This window comes from Podarcis gaigeae (assembly GCF_964106915.1).
Source record: "Podarcis gaigeae genome assembly, chromosome: 7".
Classification (NCBI taxonomy): Eukaryota; Metazoa; Chordata; class Lepidosauria; order Squamata; family Lacertidae; genus Podarcis; species Podarcis gaigeae.
Window position 1 is genome coordinate 8,148,604 of NC_139683.1, and position 18,109 is coordinate 8,166,712.

The 18,109-nt window shown below is 44.4% G+C and overlaps 1 protein-coding gene and 1 long non-coding RNA gene across 4 annotated transcripts in view; one reads left to right on the forward strand and one right to left on the reverse strand.

The window, feature by feature from the left end:
- The window catches only part of FAM135B (family with sequence similarity 135 member B), a 164,205-nt gene extending 149,314 nt beyond the window's left edge, over positions 1–14,891 (forward strand). For all 3 annotated transcript variants that reach the window (XM_083748984.1, XM_083748985.1, XM_083748986.1), the window contains 9 exons: positions 766–920; positions 1,933–3,958; positions 4,558–4,724; positions 6,035–6,126; positions 8,139–8,236; positions 8,410–8,561; positions 10,127–10,237; positions 11,208–11,321; positions 14,037–14,891. In XM_083748984.1, coding sequence (XP_083605110.1) covers positions 766–920; positions 1,933–3,958; positions 4,558–4,724; positions 6,035–6,126; positions 8,139–8,236; positions 8,410–8,561; positions 10,127–10,237; positions 11,208–11,321; positions 14,037–14,242 — 3,121 coding nt within the window. In that variant the 3' untranslated portion in view covers positions 14,243–14,891. The remainder of the gene's footprint in view (positions 1–765; positions 921–1,932; positions 3,959–4,557; positions 4,725–6,034; positions 6,127–8,138; positions 8,237–8,409; positions 8,562–10,126; positions 10,238–11,207; positions 11,322–14,036) is intronic.
- LOC310849327 overlaps positions 1–18,109 on the reverse strand; it is a 344,819-nt gene that overhangs the window by 215,512 nt on the left and 111,198 nt on the right. The window lies entirely within an intron of this gene.

An 18,109-nucleotide genomic window follows, 5' to 3' on the forward strand; every position in this document is an offset into this window, starting at 1 on the left:
GTTCAGTGTTGGACATCATATTTGCTGAATTCACAAAGCTTCACCGCTTGTCTTTCATCGTACAAAGTTTGGTACCTCGCTTCATTTAAAGATTTTCAGAGACTTTGAGACTAAAGATTTCATTTTGTACTTCTTATGGTTTGAGGGAATTTTATAAAGATTGTCTATTACGTATGTATATGGTCATCTTGTTGCCTAGACATTGCTGACGTTCTCTTTGCAACACAGGGGTTGTTTTGTTTTGATACAGAAATAAAGCCAGGAGGGGTAGGGAACCTCAAGCCTAGGGGCCAAGACAAGCCTCCGTTCCCCTCTAGACTAGCCCTTAGGCCATACCCCTCACTGACTGCTTCACACCCAGAATGTTTTACCCTGCTGTAATGTGTCCTTCCTTCCTTCCTTCCTTCCTTCCTTCCTTCCTTCCTTCCTTCCTTCCTTCCTTCCTCTCTTTTGCTTGGGTGGAGCACAGGGGTATGGAAACTAGCCTACCATTCAGATGTAAAGTTTCCATTCGTTGCTCCACCCACTTTTTCATCTGGTCCTGTCCACGTGGCCCTCAGGAGGTTGCCTGGAATGGAATGCACCCCCCAGACTGAAAAATGCCCACCCACCCCATGATTTAGACGGCGTTTCATGTTTGGTTCAAGTGGGTTGTTGCTGGCAATCGTGGCAAACTCTCTAGGGGGTGGGAACTCAGTCCACTGGAACTGGAAGTGGGGAAACTCTACCGTAGTGAAAAGTTACCCTTGCGTTTCTTCCAAACAGCATCCAGCATCACAACCAAATCTCATCAGAAGTCCGGAACTCCGAGTACCTCACCAGCATGCCGCCCCTGCCAGTAGAGTGCCTAGACATCGATGGAGACTGGGGCACGCTGCCGATTATTTTTGAAGACAGATATGTCGATTTCCCCTACAAAGGTGGGTAATAAACTGAGCTTTGGAGCTCCTCCTTGGGAACTTTGCTTTCTTTTTTCTTTTTGAAATAATTTTTATTTGGTTTTACAAGTACAGTGGTACCCCAGTTTCCGAACAGCTTAGTTCACACACAACTGGGAACCTGAACGCTGCAAAACCAGAAGTAGGTGTTAAGGTTTTCGAACTATTTTTCAGAAGCCGAATGTGCTCCGTTTGTAAATTGAGTCCCCCACTGCTAATGAGAGACTTCCTCTTCCATTCTGAGGTTGTCCCAGGCACCCATGCAACACAAAGGTGATATTTGGAGATTATATTTGGTGCTTTTGTTTTTTATTTTATTTTTGCCATTTTTGTTTGTGCAGTTTTTTTGTTTTTGTGACTTGTTTCTGTGATTGTGTGGAACCCAGTTCAGCTACTGATTGATTGATTGACACTGGCCACTGCACTGCAGGGGATGCCACAAGAATGCTGTAGAATCCCAACTCTTCCCCTTTTTGTATTATTCTTTTTTGTAATTGTTATATAAAGGGAGGTAAAGGACTCCTGGATGGTGAAGTCCAGTCAAAGGTGTTTATGGGGCTGCAGCACTCATCTCGCTTTCAGTCCGAGGGAGCCGGCGATTGTCCACAGACAGCTTTCCAGGTCATGTGGCCAGCATGACTAAACCGCTTCTGGCACAATGGAACACTGTGTAAACCAGAGTGCACGGAAACGCCGTTTACATTCCCACTACAGCAGTTCCTATTTATCTACTTGCACTGGCATGCTTTCAAACTGCTAGGATGGCAGGAGCTGGGACAGAGCGACGAGAGCTCACTCCGTTGTGAGGATTCGAACTGCCGACCCAAGAGGCTCCATGGTTTAGACCACAGTGCCACCTGCGTCCCAATTGTTATATATTGTAACTCAATAAAACTGTTTTTTGAATCAAGCTGACAATGTTACTGAAACAATTATTTTCTAGTGCTGCTATAATAATCAGGGGGTATTTCCCCCCCCCCTCTCTCTCTTTCAGTTCAGAGCTTGGACAGTTTGCCGGACTATGTTGCCTCTGCTGCTGGCAAATCACAAGTGGACTTAATAGGAAAAAACGAGGATCCTTCTTCAAATGATGACTCTGCTTTAGCAAAGGGAGACTTCAGGAACAATGCCCCTTTCATCATCCATACAGATAGGATAAATGGAAAATCGGTGTATGGTCACAGCTATCCAAAAGGAGATTCCTGTATGGTTGAGAGTTTCAAGGATCACCCCACAACTCAGGTACACACAATGAACGGAGACACCCAGCCCCATGGGGATGAGTCAGATCTGGCTAGCAATATGATTTCTGGTTTGCAATCAGAACTCCTGAAAGATAATACAGAAAGCCTTAAGACACCAATGGAGCTTTCAGAAAATAATAGTGATAGACTTTCACCGGAGGCCGCCTATTTGGACATAAGCCCAGTGTGTAATAATGACCACCAAGGAGAACCAAGGCTAGTCATGACTGCCCGGTATGATGGTGGCACATGTGGACAACATAAACTTTTGAATGAGATTGAATTGAGCCAAGCAGCTTCAGGGGATGGTTGTGAGTCTACTCTCACTTCAGACAAACTTCTAAATGCCCAAGAGAAACCAGCGGATCAGAGTTGTGAGTCAACACTGCCATCCTTGAGGACATTTGATGTAAGTGATGATTTGGGTTCACTGAACCAGATAAAAGACGCTGAGGGGATTAAGGAGCAAAGAGTGCAGGAGTGTGAGGAGCTCAGCTTGACATCAGGGGTCATTAAGAGATCTTCGTCACTAATCTCAGACTCAGGGATCGAAAGCGAGCCAAGTTCAGTAGCTTGGTCTGATGCAAGGAGTAAGGCTTTGGAGTTACCCAGTGACCGGGAGATTCTTCACCAGCTCGTCAGAAGGCAAGCGATTCACCGTAACTCTCTGGAGGGCGGACACACAGAAAGCAATACCAGCTTGCCCAGTGGTATCCAAGCCTCCCTCACCTCAATCAGCTCCTTGCCCTATGAGGAGGAAGAGCGGGAGGTGGAGCCCAATAAGCTGACAAAATCTATCTCAGCTCCTCAGATCAGTAGCCCTGAGGAGCCTGTTGATGACATGGATATATCAAAACATGTAAAAACTATATTGGACACCGCAGAGGGGCAATACGTGGACATAGGGTGCACCAGTATGGCCCTAGCAGAAAACGTTTCCATGTGCCGGAATGCCAGAGAAAATGGTGGGTTGCCACTTCTATTTGCTACCATGGAACACCCCAAATCTGCCTTTGAAGAAAATGTTGGCAGTCCTCATTTACCAGAAGCTGCCGAGGACTTATCAGAGGTGGACTGTGGCTTGGAAGCCACAGGAGAAGCTGTGTTTCTAATGCAAAATGGAAATCTAGATGACACCGTTGAAAGCCAGCTGCCAAAGAGAACAGAGGAGATCTGCTTGGGAAGGGTTGGTGACTATTTGGACACCAACACCACTCCTCTTGATGTGTATGAGGAGGAGGTAAATTTTCACACAGTCCATGGTTCGTATTCCACAAACGTTGAGGTTTTTTCACACCAAGAGGGCCACACACCAGACTATACTAGCACAGTCTCGTCAGAGGTGGTGCCTGAACCTGTGTCTGCAAAGGGTCCCCATGGCAGTTCTCTTGCCAATGGCAAATTAGTGCTATGTGGTGGAGAAATACCCAACTTACAAGAAATTGATCTGGATAACAGACCCGGCTGTGGATCTTACTGTGCAGAACCAGAAAACCGAGAGTTCAAAATGGTGGCAAACAGCACAAGCTTCCATTCAGTGGCTCCAGGGGCACTGGCGCTCGAGAGCAAAAAGGCTATTGAGGTGGTCAACTTATCTGTTTCTTGCACAGCTACCTGCCTTCCTTTTTCTTCAGTCCTCAAAGAGAACCCACCAGTGGCTGGCTTCTCCTCCAAGCAGGTCACTTCTCCAATTACTCACCAACCAGTGGGCTCCTTTGGGGTCATTTCCTGTGAGTCCAGTGATGTGGATGGGGAGGCCAATGAAAGGATGCTTAGGTAAGTAGGTCCAAGGGCTTTTCATTCCCCACATGTTCTATTGGCTGCAATTTCCTGGATTTGGTGGGTTGATTTGGTTCTTCTGGTTACACCAGCAGCTGAGGTTCAGGAAACCCAGAAGCTCAGCTAGGTCATTCTTTTTGCAATTTGGATTGAAGGTGGTTTTGGGGAAAACACATAAAAATGCAACATTTTACGAGATACATATAGGATAGCTATGGATTGTGGCTAATGCCATATTTACACTGCTTGCCAAACCAGTGGTGGGAGCACACTGGATGTCAACATGATGTCATATGATTGACAGGTGGGTGGTTCCAATCACCTCTCAAAATTGTCCTACTGGGGTGTGGGAGATACAGATCTGTCCCAGTGGGCCAAAAAGGTCCCCCAGCCCAGGCCTACATCATTGGAGACTGTATGGCTGGCATTTGGGTGGAGATTTTTAAAATCTGAATTTGGTTATCCTTCCACAACTGGTCTACCAGCTGCAGTGGCAAAATCCAACTCTCACCCCCAGCCCTTTGAATACAATGGTTGAAAAGTCACATGTTGTTGAATGCCCATCTCAATCAGTGATTAATTAGTGTATTCTCCAGTTTTCATCAGGCCAAAGAAAAATTTAAAAAAGAGCTGAAGATTGAAGGATTTCTGTACAGTGACTTAACTGCACTCGCTTCTGATATCCCATATTTCCCACCAGAGGAAGAGGAAGAAAATTTTGAAGATGGGATTCACCTAGTGGTCTGTGTCCATGGACTGGATGGTAAGGCCAAAGAGGCTATGTGGGGATAACTGGGCATTCTGAATATACAGTGTTCACACAATACGTAATTGTGTGTGATGTGAAAGCAGACAGTTGCGGTTACGCTAGTCATAGAGACCATGGTTAGGAGGTCTTCAAATTTGGGTTGGATTATAAATCCCAGCCTCCTCTGGGAAGTAACTCAGTGCTTCAGAACTTTCACAAAGTCATGGGTGTTCTGAACCATAGGCCCCAAGGAGGGCATGTATGAGTGGTTTGATGCAGGGATACCAAAGAAGGATTTCAGAAAGACCAGACATCCAGTTCTAGTGCTTTATAAGCTTACAACACAGTGTGCAGAGCCTCACTGCTTTTAAAGACATAGGATGTACAGTGAGAGGTCATCATCATCATTTTATCTGCATGCCGCCTTTCCACAGTTAAAACCAATGCTCAAGGCAGCTTACAACATGACAAGTTTTACATAATTACAAAAGTCATAAACAATAAATAAACCACAGCAAAAAATACACAACCAAATGGAAAACAATTTCCACATAAATCAAGATCTAAAGCTAAGAATACAGCATTAATATCACGGTTTAAAATGACATAGGTAAAAAATAACAGCAATTAAAACAACAACAACAGAGCCTTCTCTGCATCATGACATGGCCACACCTGAGCAAACATTCATACAACCTTTATGCACAAAGCAGCATGCATCACTTTACCCAGAACCTCTTATCACACTTGGCTGCTGAGGCCATAGGTAGCAGCTACTCAAAGCTTCTCCACTCTGGGCCTAGAACTCAGTATCCCAAGGTCCACAGATTAGCACAGCATCAAAGTAAACCAAGTAGCATATACCAAAGCAAATAAATATACACATTATGGGCTCATTCGTGCAACAACTTCCAGTTAGTTTGGTGTTATCTTGGCCACCAATATGGTGCTTGAATGCCTTCTAGAACATTTCACCTGGGGTTCAACACAATGGGTCAAAGTTTGATAGGATGAAAATTGTCCTGAAAATGAATCGCCATTTTAGACGAGGCACTGCATTCACACTGGGGGCATCATATCACTGGAACACAAGTCATTTCCCACCTTCTCAGGATATGCCCGCAGTGAGAGCGGGAATGCAAAGTCATGCAAACTGGCCAGCCTAGATAAATGGACTCATCATCAGAAGAATCCACTCATGTTTGCTCTGGAAAGAGACAAACCAGACCGTCATTGTCAACCCCCCTCCCCAATAAGCAGGATGAGAGATGATGTCCTTCAGCATGGAACCCGTGTCTTAGAAAAGCAATTTCTCCCCCCTCAAGGTAACAGTGCAGATCTACGGCTGGTAAAAACTTTCATCGAATTGGGTCTCCCTGGTGGAAAGCTTGACTTCTTGATGTCAGAAAGGAACCAGGTATTTTGCTCATTTCTTGCTTCTTCAATGTTTGTACCTCAAGTTTCCATCTCATAATGATGCATTCAACACAGTTAATGATACCACAATTTAAAAAACGGAACACAAAGCCTCAGAAAATAATTACAAATACATTGGAGCTCAATGGGCCACTCCTTCTTATCAAGGAAGACCCATGTGGTGTTTTTTTTTGTATGTCCTCTGTGATTAAGCACATCCTCCCACGTCTAAATAAAATGGAAGATAGTAAGTTTCAAAGAAAACCATTAATTATCAGTGCAGGCAAAACAAACAGGCCAGAGTCTATATTTAACTTTACGAGCATGTTTAGTGGAAGGCAATATTGCAAATTGGATGTGCTCGTGTTTTTCTTTGGAACGAGTGGCAATTAGCAAGATGGATTTTCTCTCTCACACAAAAAGAAGCATTAATTACTGGATATGTTTCCCTTGAATCTTTGTCCCAGCATTTGATGATTATTTCCCTGGCATCTCATTAGTTTTGAATCTGATGCAGAGCTGATGGGATTACAAAACAGCACAGCTCCAGAGAAACAGAGCCATTTGCCATCCTCATCCCTCTGAGTTCTGTTCCTCCATCATTCCCTTTCTGTTTATTACAAGCAACAAGAGAATGCATGGCTTAGCATTTGCATAACTACACATTACTGGCCCTCAATGGATACTAATTATAATGGTTCAACCACAAAATATCAGAACTATGTTGCAACAATGCAACTTTGTGGTAGCTTTGTGGTCAACATTAGCCATCTGATGGTTTCATAGAGGAGAAGAAGAGTTTGGATTTGATATCCCGCCTTTCACTCCCTTTAAGGAGTCTCAAAGCAGCTAACATTCTCCTTTCCCTTCCTCCCCCACAACAAACACTTTGTGAGGTGAGTGGGGCTGAGAGACTTCAAAGAAGTGTGACTGGCCCAAGGTCACCCAGCAGCTGCATGTGGAGGAGCAGAGACGCGAACCAAATGCAGCTGGACTTTAAGTGGTAGTAAAAGTGGCAGTAGGAAGCTTACAGAGCATTGGAAGGGCTTCATCACCAACCCTTCAGCTCTGAGGCATGCCAGTGAATGCCAAAAATTAAGGATGAGACTGGAATATTGACTGAGGCTGTGATCCTCTAACCCTTTTTCACCTTGAGGTCCACATTCCCTTCTGACCTACCTTCCAGAGGTTCCATGCGAGTGGTGGGTTAGGTGAGAGGCAAAAGTGGACAGAAAAAATAACGCAAATTTTAATTTTGTGCAGTAGGCCAAGCTTTGCACAGCTTTCTTTATCCTCCATCCAGACTAGTAAGAGGAATTGTCAGAATGCAAGTACAATTCCCCGCTGGGCAAACACATTCATGGAAGATGCAAAGCCAAGCCAGTGGGAGACATGGCCTTGGGAAAGTGAGTGTGTTTGGGGAAATTTCCAAGGGACAAACTGAGATGCCTAGAGAGCCACATTTGACCTGCGTACTTGAAGTTCACCATCCTTGCTATTACAGTTGCATGTGAATAACTCCCATGGAACACAGGGGTGCTTACATTTGAATAGACATGGGTAAGATTATGCCAATGCAGGCAATACATACAATTTTGTATGCGTGGTTTCGTTGGAGAGCTGCACTGGAACATTCAGAGAGGTTGTGTTTAGATTTGCATACTGGTTTGGGAGCTGTGAATTAGGTAGTTTCTCATTAATATGAAAGCCAGATCGAATTTCTTTAGCATCCCTACCACACACCCAACACCAGTTGCAGAGCCAACAGAAATGAGCCTCTGAAATGCATGGCATGCCTTGGGCAGGTGTACTCTTCTTTTAAATATTCTCGAACTTCTTTTGTTAATCATTTCAAATATATGGTTTACACACACACACCACATACTCTGTGTGTGTGTGTGTGTGTGTGTGTGTGTGTGTGTGTATGAATGATAGATAGATAGTCTCTTTCTTCTTCTTTGCCTATGAAAACTCGGAAGGGTACTACCAACTGTTCTTCTCTTGATTTAACAGACGGACACATTTGCAGATTTCGATACAATGACCGACCGTTTGCTGGATGAAATAATTCAGCACATTCAGCTGTACAACTTGTCGATATCGCGAATAAGGTAAATAGCAGTGGCAACTGTGGAGCAGGGCGACGTCATTTTCATAGGCTACTGTTTGGTTGTTAATATATTGAATGCCCTTTCTGCTCTTGTGCATCACTTTTGAGGTTCCTTTGAATGCAGAGCAGTGAAGGCGTTCTCCAAATAAATGGATACAAATTGTGTCCCCACAGTTTCATCGGCCACTCCCTTGGCAACGTCATCATCCGATCCGTGTTAACCCGGCCCAGATTTCGCTATTACCTCAATAAGCTGCATACTTTCCTTTCCCTCTCTGGCCCTCACCTGGGAACACTTTACAACAACAGTACTTTGGTTAGTACAGGTAAGAGCTACTGACTGACTGAAAGGAAACACTGAAAGTAGGAGAGTGGTTATAACATCCTGTCTAATGTTTCTTTCCCCATGCTGTTAAATTTCATAGATATGGGTAGGCAAACTAAGGCCTGAGGGCCGGATGTGGCCCAATCGCCTTCTCAATCAGGCCTGCAGACAGTCTGGGAATGAGCGTGTTTTTACATGAGTAGAATGTGTCCTTTTATTTCAAATGCATCTCTGTTATTTGTGGGGCATAGGAATTCGTTCATATTTCCCCCCCCCCCCCAAAAAAAAATATAGTCCAACCCACCACATGGTCTGAGTGGACCAGCCCACAGCTGGAAAAGGTTGCTGACCCCTTGTCATAGGCGTGTCTCCAACCAGGAATAGAATAAAACCACGAAAACCAATTAACTGAAGACCATTGGTTTCTGTGGGCATGCTCCTGATTCAATGGGTATACTCTGAGTTTTATTGGAGATCACACACACACACATACACAGAGAGAGAGAGAGAGAGAGAGAGAGAGAGAGAGAGAGAGAGAGAGAACCAACCTCACCAAATGCACAAAATGAACCAAGAACATATTGGGCGTGGCGTAGCTAATTGGTTTACGACCCCAATTAGCCGTAGCTTGATCGACCTGGAGCCTGGCACGTTTTCCTCTAGCTGCACCTCCTGCTGCTCTGATTCACCGTTCGCCACGAATGCAGAGTAAACACAGCGTGCTGTTGCTCCTCGTTGTTTAGAAGATCACACACACCCAGTCATTAGTGTGTTTATTTGTCAGTCTTTATTACAGCAGTAAAACAATAAAACAGAACTCTTCAGACTCTCCCTGGACTGCTAGCGTTCATGGCTGCTTCCGTCTCTCTCGAAAGACAGAGACAAACAGGCAGTGGAATCAGGCCACTCCCTCAGTCACGCCTCAGGAATGTGAGACGTCACTCAGAACTTCTTAACCCTATAAGTTCTGATTCTCTCCACAGAACATCCTTTATAAACATGTGGACTTTGCTTGTCCATTGCTAATAAACCAAGGCTAGGAGGTTGTGGCCCTCCAGATGTTGTTGGATTCCCATTAGGTCAACTCCCATTAGTCCGTGGCAGCATGGCTAGTTGGTTGAGGGTGATGGAAACTGTAGTCTAAGACACCTGAAGATAGGCCTAACCTACTTTTAGAGATCTTGTCTCCCATCATGTTACAATTCCCAGTACACAAGCCCTGAAAAACCCCTTTGCCTGCCAGCCAACCAGCAGCTATCAAGGCCCCTTGCCATCACATTACTTTCAGATGACCATTTTGGTTTTGAATAAATAAATTAAAACTTAAAAATTGCCCAGTAGCACCTTAGAGACCAACTAAGTTTGTTCTGGGTATAGGTTTTCGTGTGCATGCACACTTCTTCAGTTTTGAATCACCCAGACCACTTAGCTTCCCCCAGTAGTTCTCAGACTTGGAAATAGGTGCTTTGGGGTTTAATGCAGAATTGATCTCCCCCAATCGGTTTGCTGAGCTTTACCCCACACAAGTGCTTTTGGAAACCCACAAATCACCATTGCTTTTTCTAGGCTTGTGGCTCATGCAGAAGCTGAAAAAATCCGGGTCACTTTTGCAGCTGACCTTCAGGGACAACGCAGATCTGCGGAAATGTTTCCTCTATCAGCTCAGCCAAAAAACAGGTGGGTGAGTTAAAATCAAAGCCTCTATTCTAGCAAGTGGTGGTGTCTTCATCTGCTTGTTTGAAATCCAGTTGACTTGGAGAAATGGCCATTTCACAGAGAGTAGTTTCCTGTTTGGCTGCTATCATAGGAGCCAACTGCTAGGGGTCGAGGTCCCTTCCTTCCCCCTCCCAAATAAAATATTTGAGGGAGCCGGGGGCCCCCCAAAGTTGCTTGGCATTGCCATTCAAATGGTGTATGCACGCTGTGGCTTGTGATAAATTATATGGGCTGGAGCTTACCTGCTCCTCCATGTTTTATTCTAGTTGGCATCCGTGGCTGCTACTATGCTGTAAAAAAGAGGTAAAGGACCCCTGGACAGTTAAGTCCAGTCAAAGGTGACTATGGAGTTGCGGCACTCATCTTACTTTCAGGCCAAGGGAGCCAACGTTTGTCCACAGACAGCTTTCTGGGTCATGTGGCCAGCATAACTGAACCACTTCTGGTGCAACAGGACACCGTGATGGAAACCAGAGCACACCGAAATGCCATTTACCTTCCCACCACAGGGGTACCTATTTATCTACTTGCATTGGCGTGCTTTCGAACTGCTAGGTTGGCAGGAGGTGGGACAGAGCAACAGGAGCTCACCCCATTATGCAGATTCGAACTGCCAACCTTCTGATCGGCAAGCCTAAGAGGCTCAGTGGTTTAGACCAAAGGCAGACCCTTTAGACCTCTCTATCTGGCCCTTCAGATTCTACACAATCTCCTCAACCATATCACTGCTACTCAGTGTTATTATAAAAAAAAGAAGGAAAGAAAAAATAATAAAAAGAGGGGGGTGCCAGAACTTACCATGAAACTTACTTTTTTTTTCTTTGTATGGTATGGTGGATAGAATTTGCTCCACCACCCAGGATGTATTTCATCTAAGGAAGGCTGTTCTAATGCACACACTTGTTTCCTTTTTACTTTCTTCTTTTTACAGGTCTCCAGTATTTCAAAAATGTTGTCCTGGTGGCCTCTCCCCAAGATCGCTACGTACCATTTCATTCTGCAAGAATAGAAATGTGCAAATCGGCCCTGAAAGACAGACAGACAGGTGAGCTTCTTTGTCGACTTAAGAGAGTGGTTGTATTTAAAACAACAACAAACTGTGCATGGATTTATTTCTAGATAGGCATATCCTAATAGGACACATAGCAGATTTATACAGTGTGAAAACAGATACTTCCCTGTTTCCAGATGCCCTTAATCTCTATTAATCAATGGACATCAGGAGACGAAAGAAAAGAAGGAATCTCCAGTTAGATCTAAGACTCCTATCTGAAACCTGGGTCATACATGGTACAGGGAAACTTCAGGAGGAGTCAGTGCCATCTGCCACACAGGTGATCACTTGAAGGTGATTGCTACTCATCCCAGTTGAGTCAAACAATCGCGTATTGCAACACCATGTGAATTAGACCAGGGCTAGAGGCCCTCAAGGTGTGGTTGAGCTGCAAATCCTACCATACCTGACCATTCCCTGGTGCTGATGGGATTTTGAGTTCAATGCTCAGAAGTGCCCCATTTGTACGCAAGTTTGCTATTCTTGCATGTATCCTGGCTTCTGTGTTTAGAGCTCCTTTTATCATTGAAACTACACCATGTTCAGAAACAGGCACTTGTGGATTTATGTAGGCAAATAATACTCCTGAGAAGTGGTATTAGGGGTAAAAAGAGAGCAGATTGGAATGGGATAAGAAGAGTCTGTTAATCTTCCAATTCAACAAGGAGAGGGGCACAGGAAGCTATGGATTAAGTTGGGAAACAGGAGACATTTACCCAATGGGAAAGGACTGTGTCTCCTCTAGACTTGTGCGTTTTCCATTTTGTTTTGTTTTGTTTTTTTGCAGATATATTCTGCAACATGCCATTGATACAACAATAGTTTATTAGTGGTGGATTTATGCTGGACTACCTACACATAAATTCACTTTATTAGTTGTTCTGCTATACTTCCTGAATGATATTACATTATTGCCATCTGGTGCTCCTGCAGTGCAGCACAACAAAAGCAGAACAAAAAAAATTGGAATATTTGTGATGTGGAAAGTTACAGGATTTCAGCAGGGAGCTACAGGACATGCACTGGTTGGAAACAAAGTGGTGTATCTGCCTTGAGACCTTTCCACTAGCATGTGTGTAGCCAGGATTTATGTTGGAGGGGGCAGCACCTGCGTTTGGATCTCGTATAACCACTCAGATACCACACTGAGTGCAAAACATCATGAATGCGCAATAGAAAGGCCATATTGTTGGGCAACATGCGTCACACTTCGAAGTGCTTAATTTCACCACTTGAAGCATCTGTCGTGTTGAGCTATTTCAATTGCTTTTGTTTGATTTGCTCATTTCAAACAGCTGAAAGTCTGTAAATTTCGATAATAAGCCTGATTTGCAATGGGGGGTTGAATAATTTTGATTGCAACTGTAGATGATAATGATGATGATGATGATGATGATGATGATGATAAATAAATAAATAAATCTTTATATCCTGCCCATCTGGCTGAGTTTCCCCAGCCACTCTGGGCAGCTCCCAATAGAATATTAAAAACACGATAAAAGATTGAACATTAAAAACCTCCCTGAACAGGGCTGGCTTCAGTTGTCTTCTAAAAGTCAGATAGTTGTTTATCTCCTTGACATCTGATGGGAGGACGTTCCACAGGGAGGGCGCCACTGCCAAGAAGGCCCTCTGCCTGGTTCCCTAGAATAATAGAATCATAGAATTGGAAGAGACCACAAGGGCCATCGAGTCCAACCCCCTGCCAAGCCTCACTTCTCGCAGAAGGTCCTCAGAGGTGGACCTCAATGTCCGGCCTGAATGATGGGGATGGAGAGTCTCCTTCAGGTATAGATAGACAGACAGATAGATGATAGATAGATAGATAGATAGATAGAGCGAGTGAGCTATAGATAGTAACACCAACAGCATCTGAAGGGCCACAGACTCTCCATCTTTGAGTTACACAAATACAGCCAACTACCTATATTGATGGGAAACACCTCTCAGAGCCCGGGAACAGATAGCAATGGGGATCACCTTCACCTCTGCAATGCTAGCAAAAGCTCAGCTGGACTTAGGCAAAGATGGTTGAACCACTGTCAAGTATCCCCCCCCACACACTTATTTTAATTTATGTATTCATTAGTCTTCCTCCTTAAGTATAATGACTTAAAATATGGCACAATCATTATTAGTGAAATATTGAGATAGCTACTCTTATTACCAGTTGTGATGATTTGCAAAATTGTCCATAATTACAGTTTTCCTTTTGATAAACAGTTAACTTGGCTAATCATGCTATATCCCAACTCTATATGCTTTTTCAGGTCTCCTATTAAATTTTCCTTGCCTGCAGCTATTAAATACATAATTGGCCTTCGAAGCTTAGGAGGATTAGCCTATTTTTCATACTTCAACAAACATCATTTCGGATCTAATGCTAATTTAAATTTGTGCATTTCATTCTTACTACTTATAGCTTTATCCCAGTACTTCCTTTTTATTTCACAACCGCACCGCATATGGATAAAATTCCCTATATCTGTTGTGCAATACCCACCTTTCCCTTCCACCCTTCCCTTCTACTCATTTTCCGTGGTGAAAGTTAATAAAAATAATATAAAAAGAGAACAGGATGCTGTATGAGATGGGCCACTGGCTTGGTCCTGCCATGAATATTGAAGACAATGAAGAAATAGTAATAATAATAATAATAATAATAATAATAATAATAATAATAATGATGTTTTTCAACTTTCCAAGGTCCCGTTTATGCCGAGATGATCAACAACCTCCTCCGGCCGGTCGTGGGGACAAAGGATTGCACTTTAATCCGCCACGATGTGTTCCATGCCTTGCCAAACACAGCCAACACTCTGATTGGGCGAGCAGCTCACATCGCGGTGCTGGATTCTGAACTGTTCCTGGAGAAATTTTTCCTGGTTGCAGGACTCAACTACTTCAAATAAGACTGTGAGCCTCAGGGCAGCAAAGGGAGCCTTGCATATTGAATTGCAAAGACTTTCTGGGCCAAGAGAGTGCTTCGTTTCTGGAAACAAACAGAATATGCTTACGGCACACCCTAGTGGTTTGGGGAGAGGAATCAAAGTGCTTTGGTTATAAGGTATTCAAAGGGCCAAAAATTGGTGCTTTTTGGAAGATGTAAACATATACATGTTATTCCGTCTTTTTTCTTTTTGTTCATCTAACCCCCAACCTCCAAAAAAAAAAAAAAAAGCTTTTAAAATCCTGAGGATGTGATTATAGATCTGCCCCCTTTATAATGGTCACTGGACTGACATCTTTCTCTCCCTTCCACCATTAAGAAATCCTCTTAGGCATAAACTGCCTTAGCTGAGTCAATAATTATTATTTAAGAAGAAACCTGTCTGGTTTTGTAGATTTTCCATGTTTCGTGTGGTCAACAAAAGAAGAAAGAAGTAAACTCAGGTTAAATTCTCCTTTGTGGTGAATCAGAAAATAGGAATGGGAATCTGTGGATTACAGCACTTTATTTATTTGTTTGGCAGGGGGAGTTAAGAAGAAAACTCGTAAATGCGTGGAAAACTCCAGTTCTGAAGGCCACAAAGTGTAATAAAATTATCTCTGCAATGTATAGTTGCTGACTTTGAACTAATCTGTTGTGGTGTCCCAAATTTTGGTGGGCAGGGGCTTTCCTTGTGGCAAGCAATCTGATTTAAGGGACTCTGGAGAAGCTTTGAAGGCACTAGAACACAGGCTGGCAATAGTGGATGTATTGTGAAGTGAGCAAGGACTGAAGGATGTCGCCCCCAAAACGACTCCTTCCACGGATCAAGACCCAGGCCTCTCCTCCAGCTTGTAGAGTCTACAGTTCATCCACTCACTTCAAGACCCAGGCAAGGGACCCTTGAACTCCTTCCAGTATGAATAGCAACAGAGTTATTCCCTTGTTCATCGCAGGTTGCCCTAAGTTGCTAAAAGATGCTAACAGTGGTCAAAGATGCAGGGACAGTGGTTGAAAAAAACCATCTGCCTATAACTTGGCATGGGAAAATGTGGTTAATGGGCCTACTTAACAGGGTGACCTTGGGTACCAGACTTCTTTTTTGGTGGGAAAATAAGTTATCTAGAATTTTCTCCTGTGCCTCCTATAGTAGGAGGATTGAAAACAACAGAAGAGCCTTGTTGGAGGAGGCCAGCAGTCTATCCTGGCCAATCAGATGCCTAAGGGGAATATGCAAGAAGAGGATGAGTGCAATAGCTTCATCCCCCCTTGTGATTTCCAGAAACTGGCTTTCAAAGACATGCTGACTCCAGCAGTGGACATCATGGCTGGTTAGTAGTCATTGGTAGAGAAGAAAGCGCAGGGATTAGGTGACTGGCAGGAGACCCTGAGTTTGGGAGAAAAGGTTATAGGAAATGTGCATATTTATTGGTTTGACCTGGAGGCAAGAGAGGTGTGCCTATTGCAGTCTCCACCCCCAGTTGAAGTGTTATGTGTAATGGTGACACTATGGGCCACTTCTTCTCTCCTCCCAGGATATCTCTAGCCCAGCCAGTCAGTCGAAATCGGTCTCCCAGGTGTGTTACCTCTAAGCAGGAAAGGAGCCTCCTGTGGGACAATCCACAGGCCTATTTGACATCATAAGCAATGGTAGCTCAGTGGTAGAGAACTTGATTTACAGGCAGGAGATGCCAGATTTAGTCTCTGGCATCATCATCAGATGATGGCCTGCACCTCATGCCTGAGAGTCTTCAGAGCTGTAGTGATTCAAAGTATACAATACCTGAATTAGATGGATAAGTAACCCAGTCTGGTATGGCAGCGCCCGGTGTAAGAGCTTTTGCAAATATTTCTCTGAGATTTTGGGGCACGTAGAACTAAAAGTTCTGTGGGAAAAGGCTGAACTGGATGGAGTGTCTTGGAATGGTATGACTGCATGTTAGTTTAGAACAGGCTTCCTCAACCTTGGCCCTCCAGATGTTTTTGGCCTACAACTCCCATGATCCCTCGCTAGCAGGACCAGTGGTCAGGGATGATGGGAATTGTAGTCTCAAAACATTTGGAGGGCCGAGGTTGAGGAAGCCTGTTTTAGATTCACATTGGAATTCTTTTTAAATTTCTGGAATGTAAACTTCCAGGATCTGTGCTTGTCAGTTTTTGCAATGTGCACATAAATAATCTGTAGTTCGTCAGAGTACAGATTTTGATATATTTTCCTTTTGAGAGAAGATTTGGGTTATTTCATGAAGAAAAAACAAAGCTTGCTCATCCCGTCTCAATCAGGACTCAGCCAGCTGAATCGAAGTTGTCTGGAGTGTAAATCCCCAAAAAGTGGTGTTCTGGGGGCATGCAGGTGGGCATAGGTGCCAACTCTATGTGTGTGTGGACAGGGCTGAGCCCCCACCCCACCCCAGTCTTGGAGAGGCTGGGCCACAGCAGCAGTGGGCCTCACCAGGTGGAGGGCACCCTGCAGACCTAGTGACTTCCGACATCAATCACATGCAATGAGCCCTTCCAATGTCAGGCAGAACTCAGCAACTCGGGGGGGAGGGATGACTGGGTAGTGCAGACTTGATCCTGATCCAAACTCTGTTCAGCTCAATCATGTGGCCAGGCAAAAAAGGTTGTGTTTTAAAGGCTTGTTTCCCCAGCTAGCACCGCTTGGACTACTGCAATGCACTCTACGTGGGGCTACCTTTGAAGGTGACTCAGAAACTACAACTAATCCAGAATGTGGCAGCTAGACTGGTGACTGGTGGCGGCCGCCGAGACCATATAACACCGGTCTTGAAAGACCTACATTGGCTCCCAGTACGTTTCCGAGCACAATTCAAAGTGTTGGTGCTGACCTTTAAAGCCCTAAATGGCCTCGGTCCAGTATAACTGAAGGAGCGTCTCCACCCCCATCATTCTGCCTGGACGCTGAGGTCCAGCGCCGAGGGCCTTCTGGTGGTTCCCTCATTGCGAGAAGCAAAGCTACAGGGAACCAGGCAGAAGGCCTTCTCGGTAGTGGCGCCCGCCCTGTGGAACACCCTCCCATCAGATGTCAAAGCGATAAACAACTACCTGACATTTAGAAGACATCTTAAGGCAGCCCTGTTCAGGGAAGTTTTTAACATGTGATATTTTACTGTATTTTTGGTTTCTATGGAAGCTGCCCAGAGTGGCTGGGGAAACCCAACCAGATGGGCGGGGTACAAATAATAAATTATTATTATTATTATTATTATTATTATTATTATTATTAGACTTTCCCCAGACCAGGGGTTTGGATGTGCTGTGGCTTTATGCCAGCTTAATCTATGCCAGCATGCTTGATGCCAGCTTCTGGTGTACAGGATTACTCCCTAAATCACTTTCTTAACATCTCATAGTATCTTTGGAGTGCTCTCAGCTTCAGGTAATGCATCTTAAGCATGTGGCAAAATCAGAAACAGTGAAACAAAGATCTCTGTGACTTGGGGAGCAATCTAGAAGCTGATGTAAAACAGACCAGCATAAACCAAAATGGCATAAAGTTTGACCAAATCTTAAACCCATTCGGCAGTAGGGTTGCTGATGTTGCTCTGCCTCAGCCTGGCAGAGGGGAGACAAGCCTTTAAAATAGAGTTCTGTGCCAGGTTTTCATGTTGCACAACTGCATTGAACTGTCTTAGAATCCAGTCTGAGATCTCCGCCATCAAGTCCCAGCCCACCATGCCCCCAGAATGTCCCACCTTGCCCCCCCAAAAGTCCTGGCTGAGCCAGGGTCAGCAAGTTACACCAGCATAACCTTGGCTAAGATGAGGTTGGGGACTTAATACCAGCTGAGCCCGGAATCAGCCATCTCAGCTAGAGATCCCGATCTTCC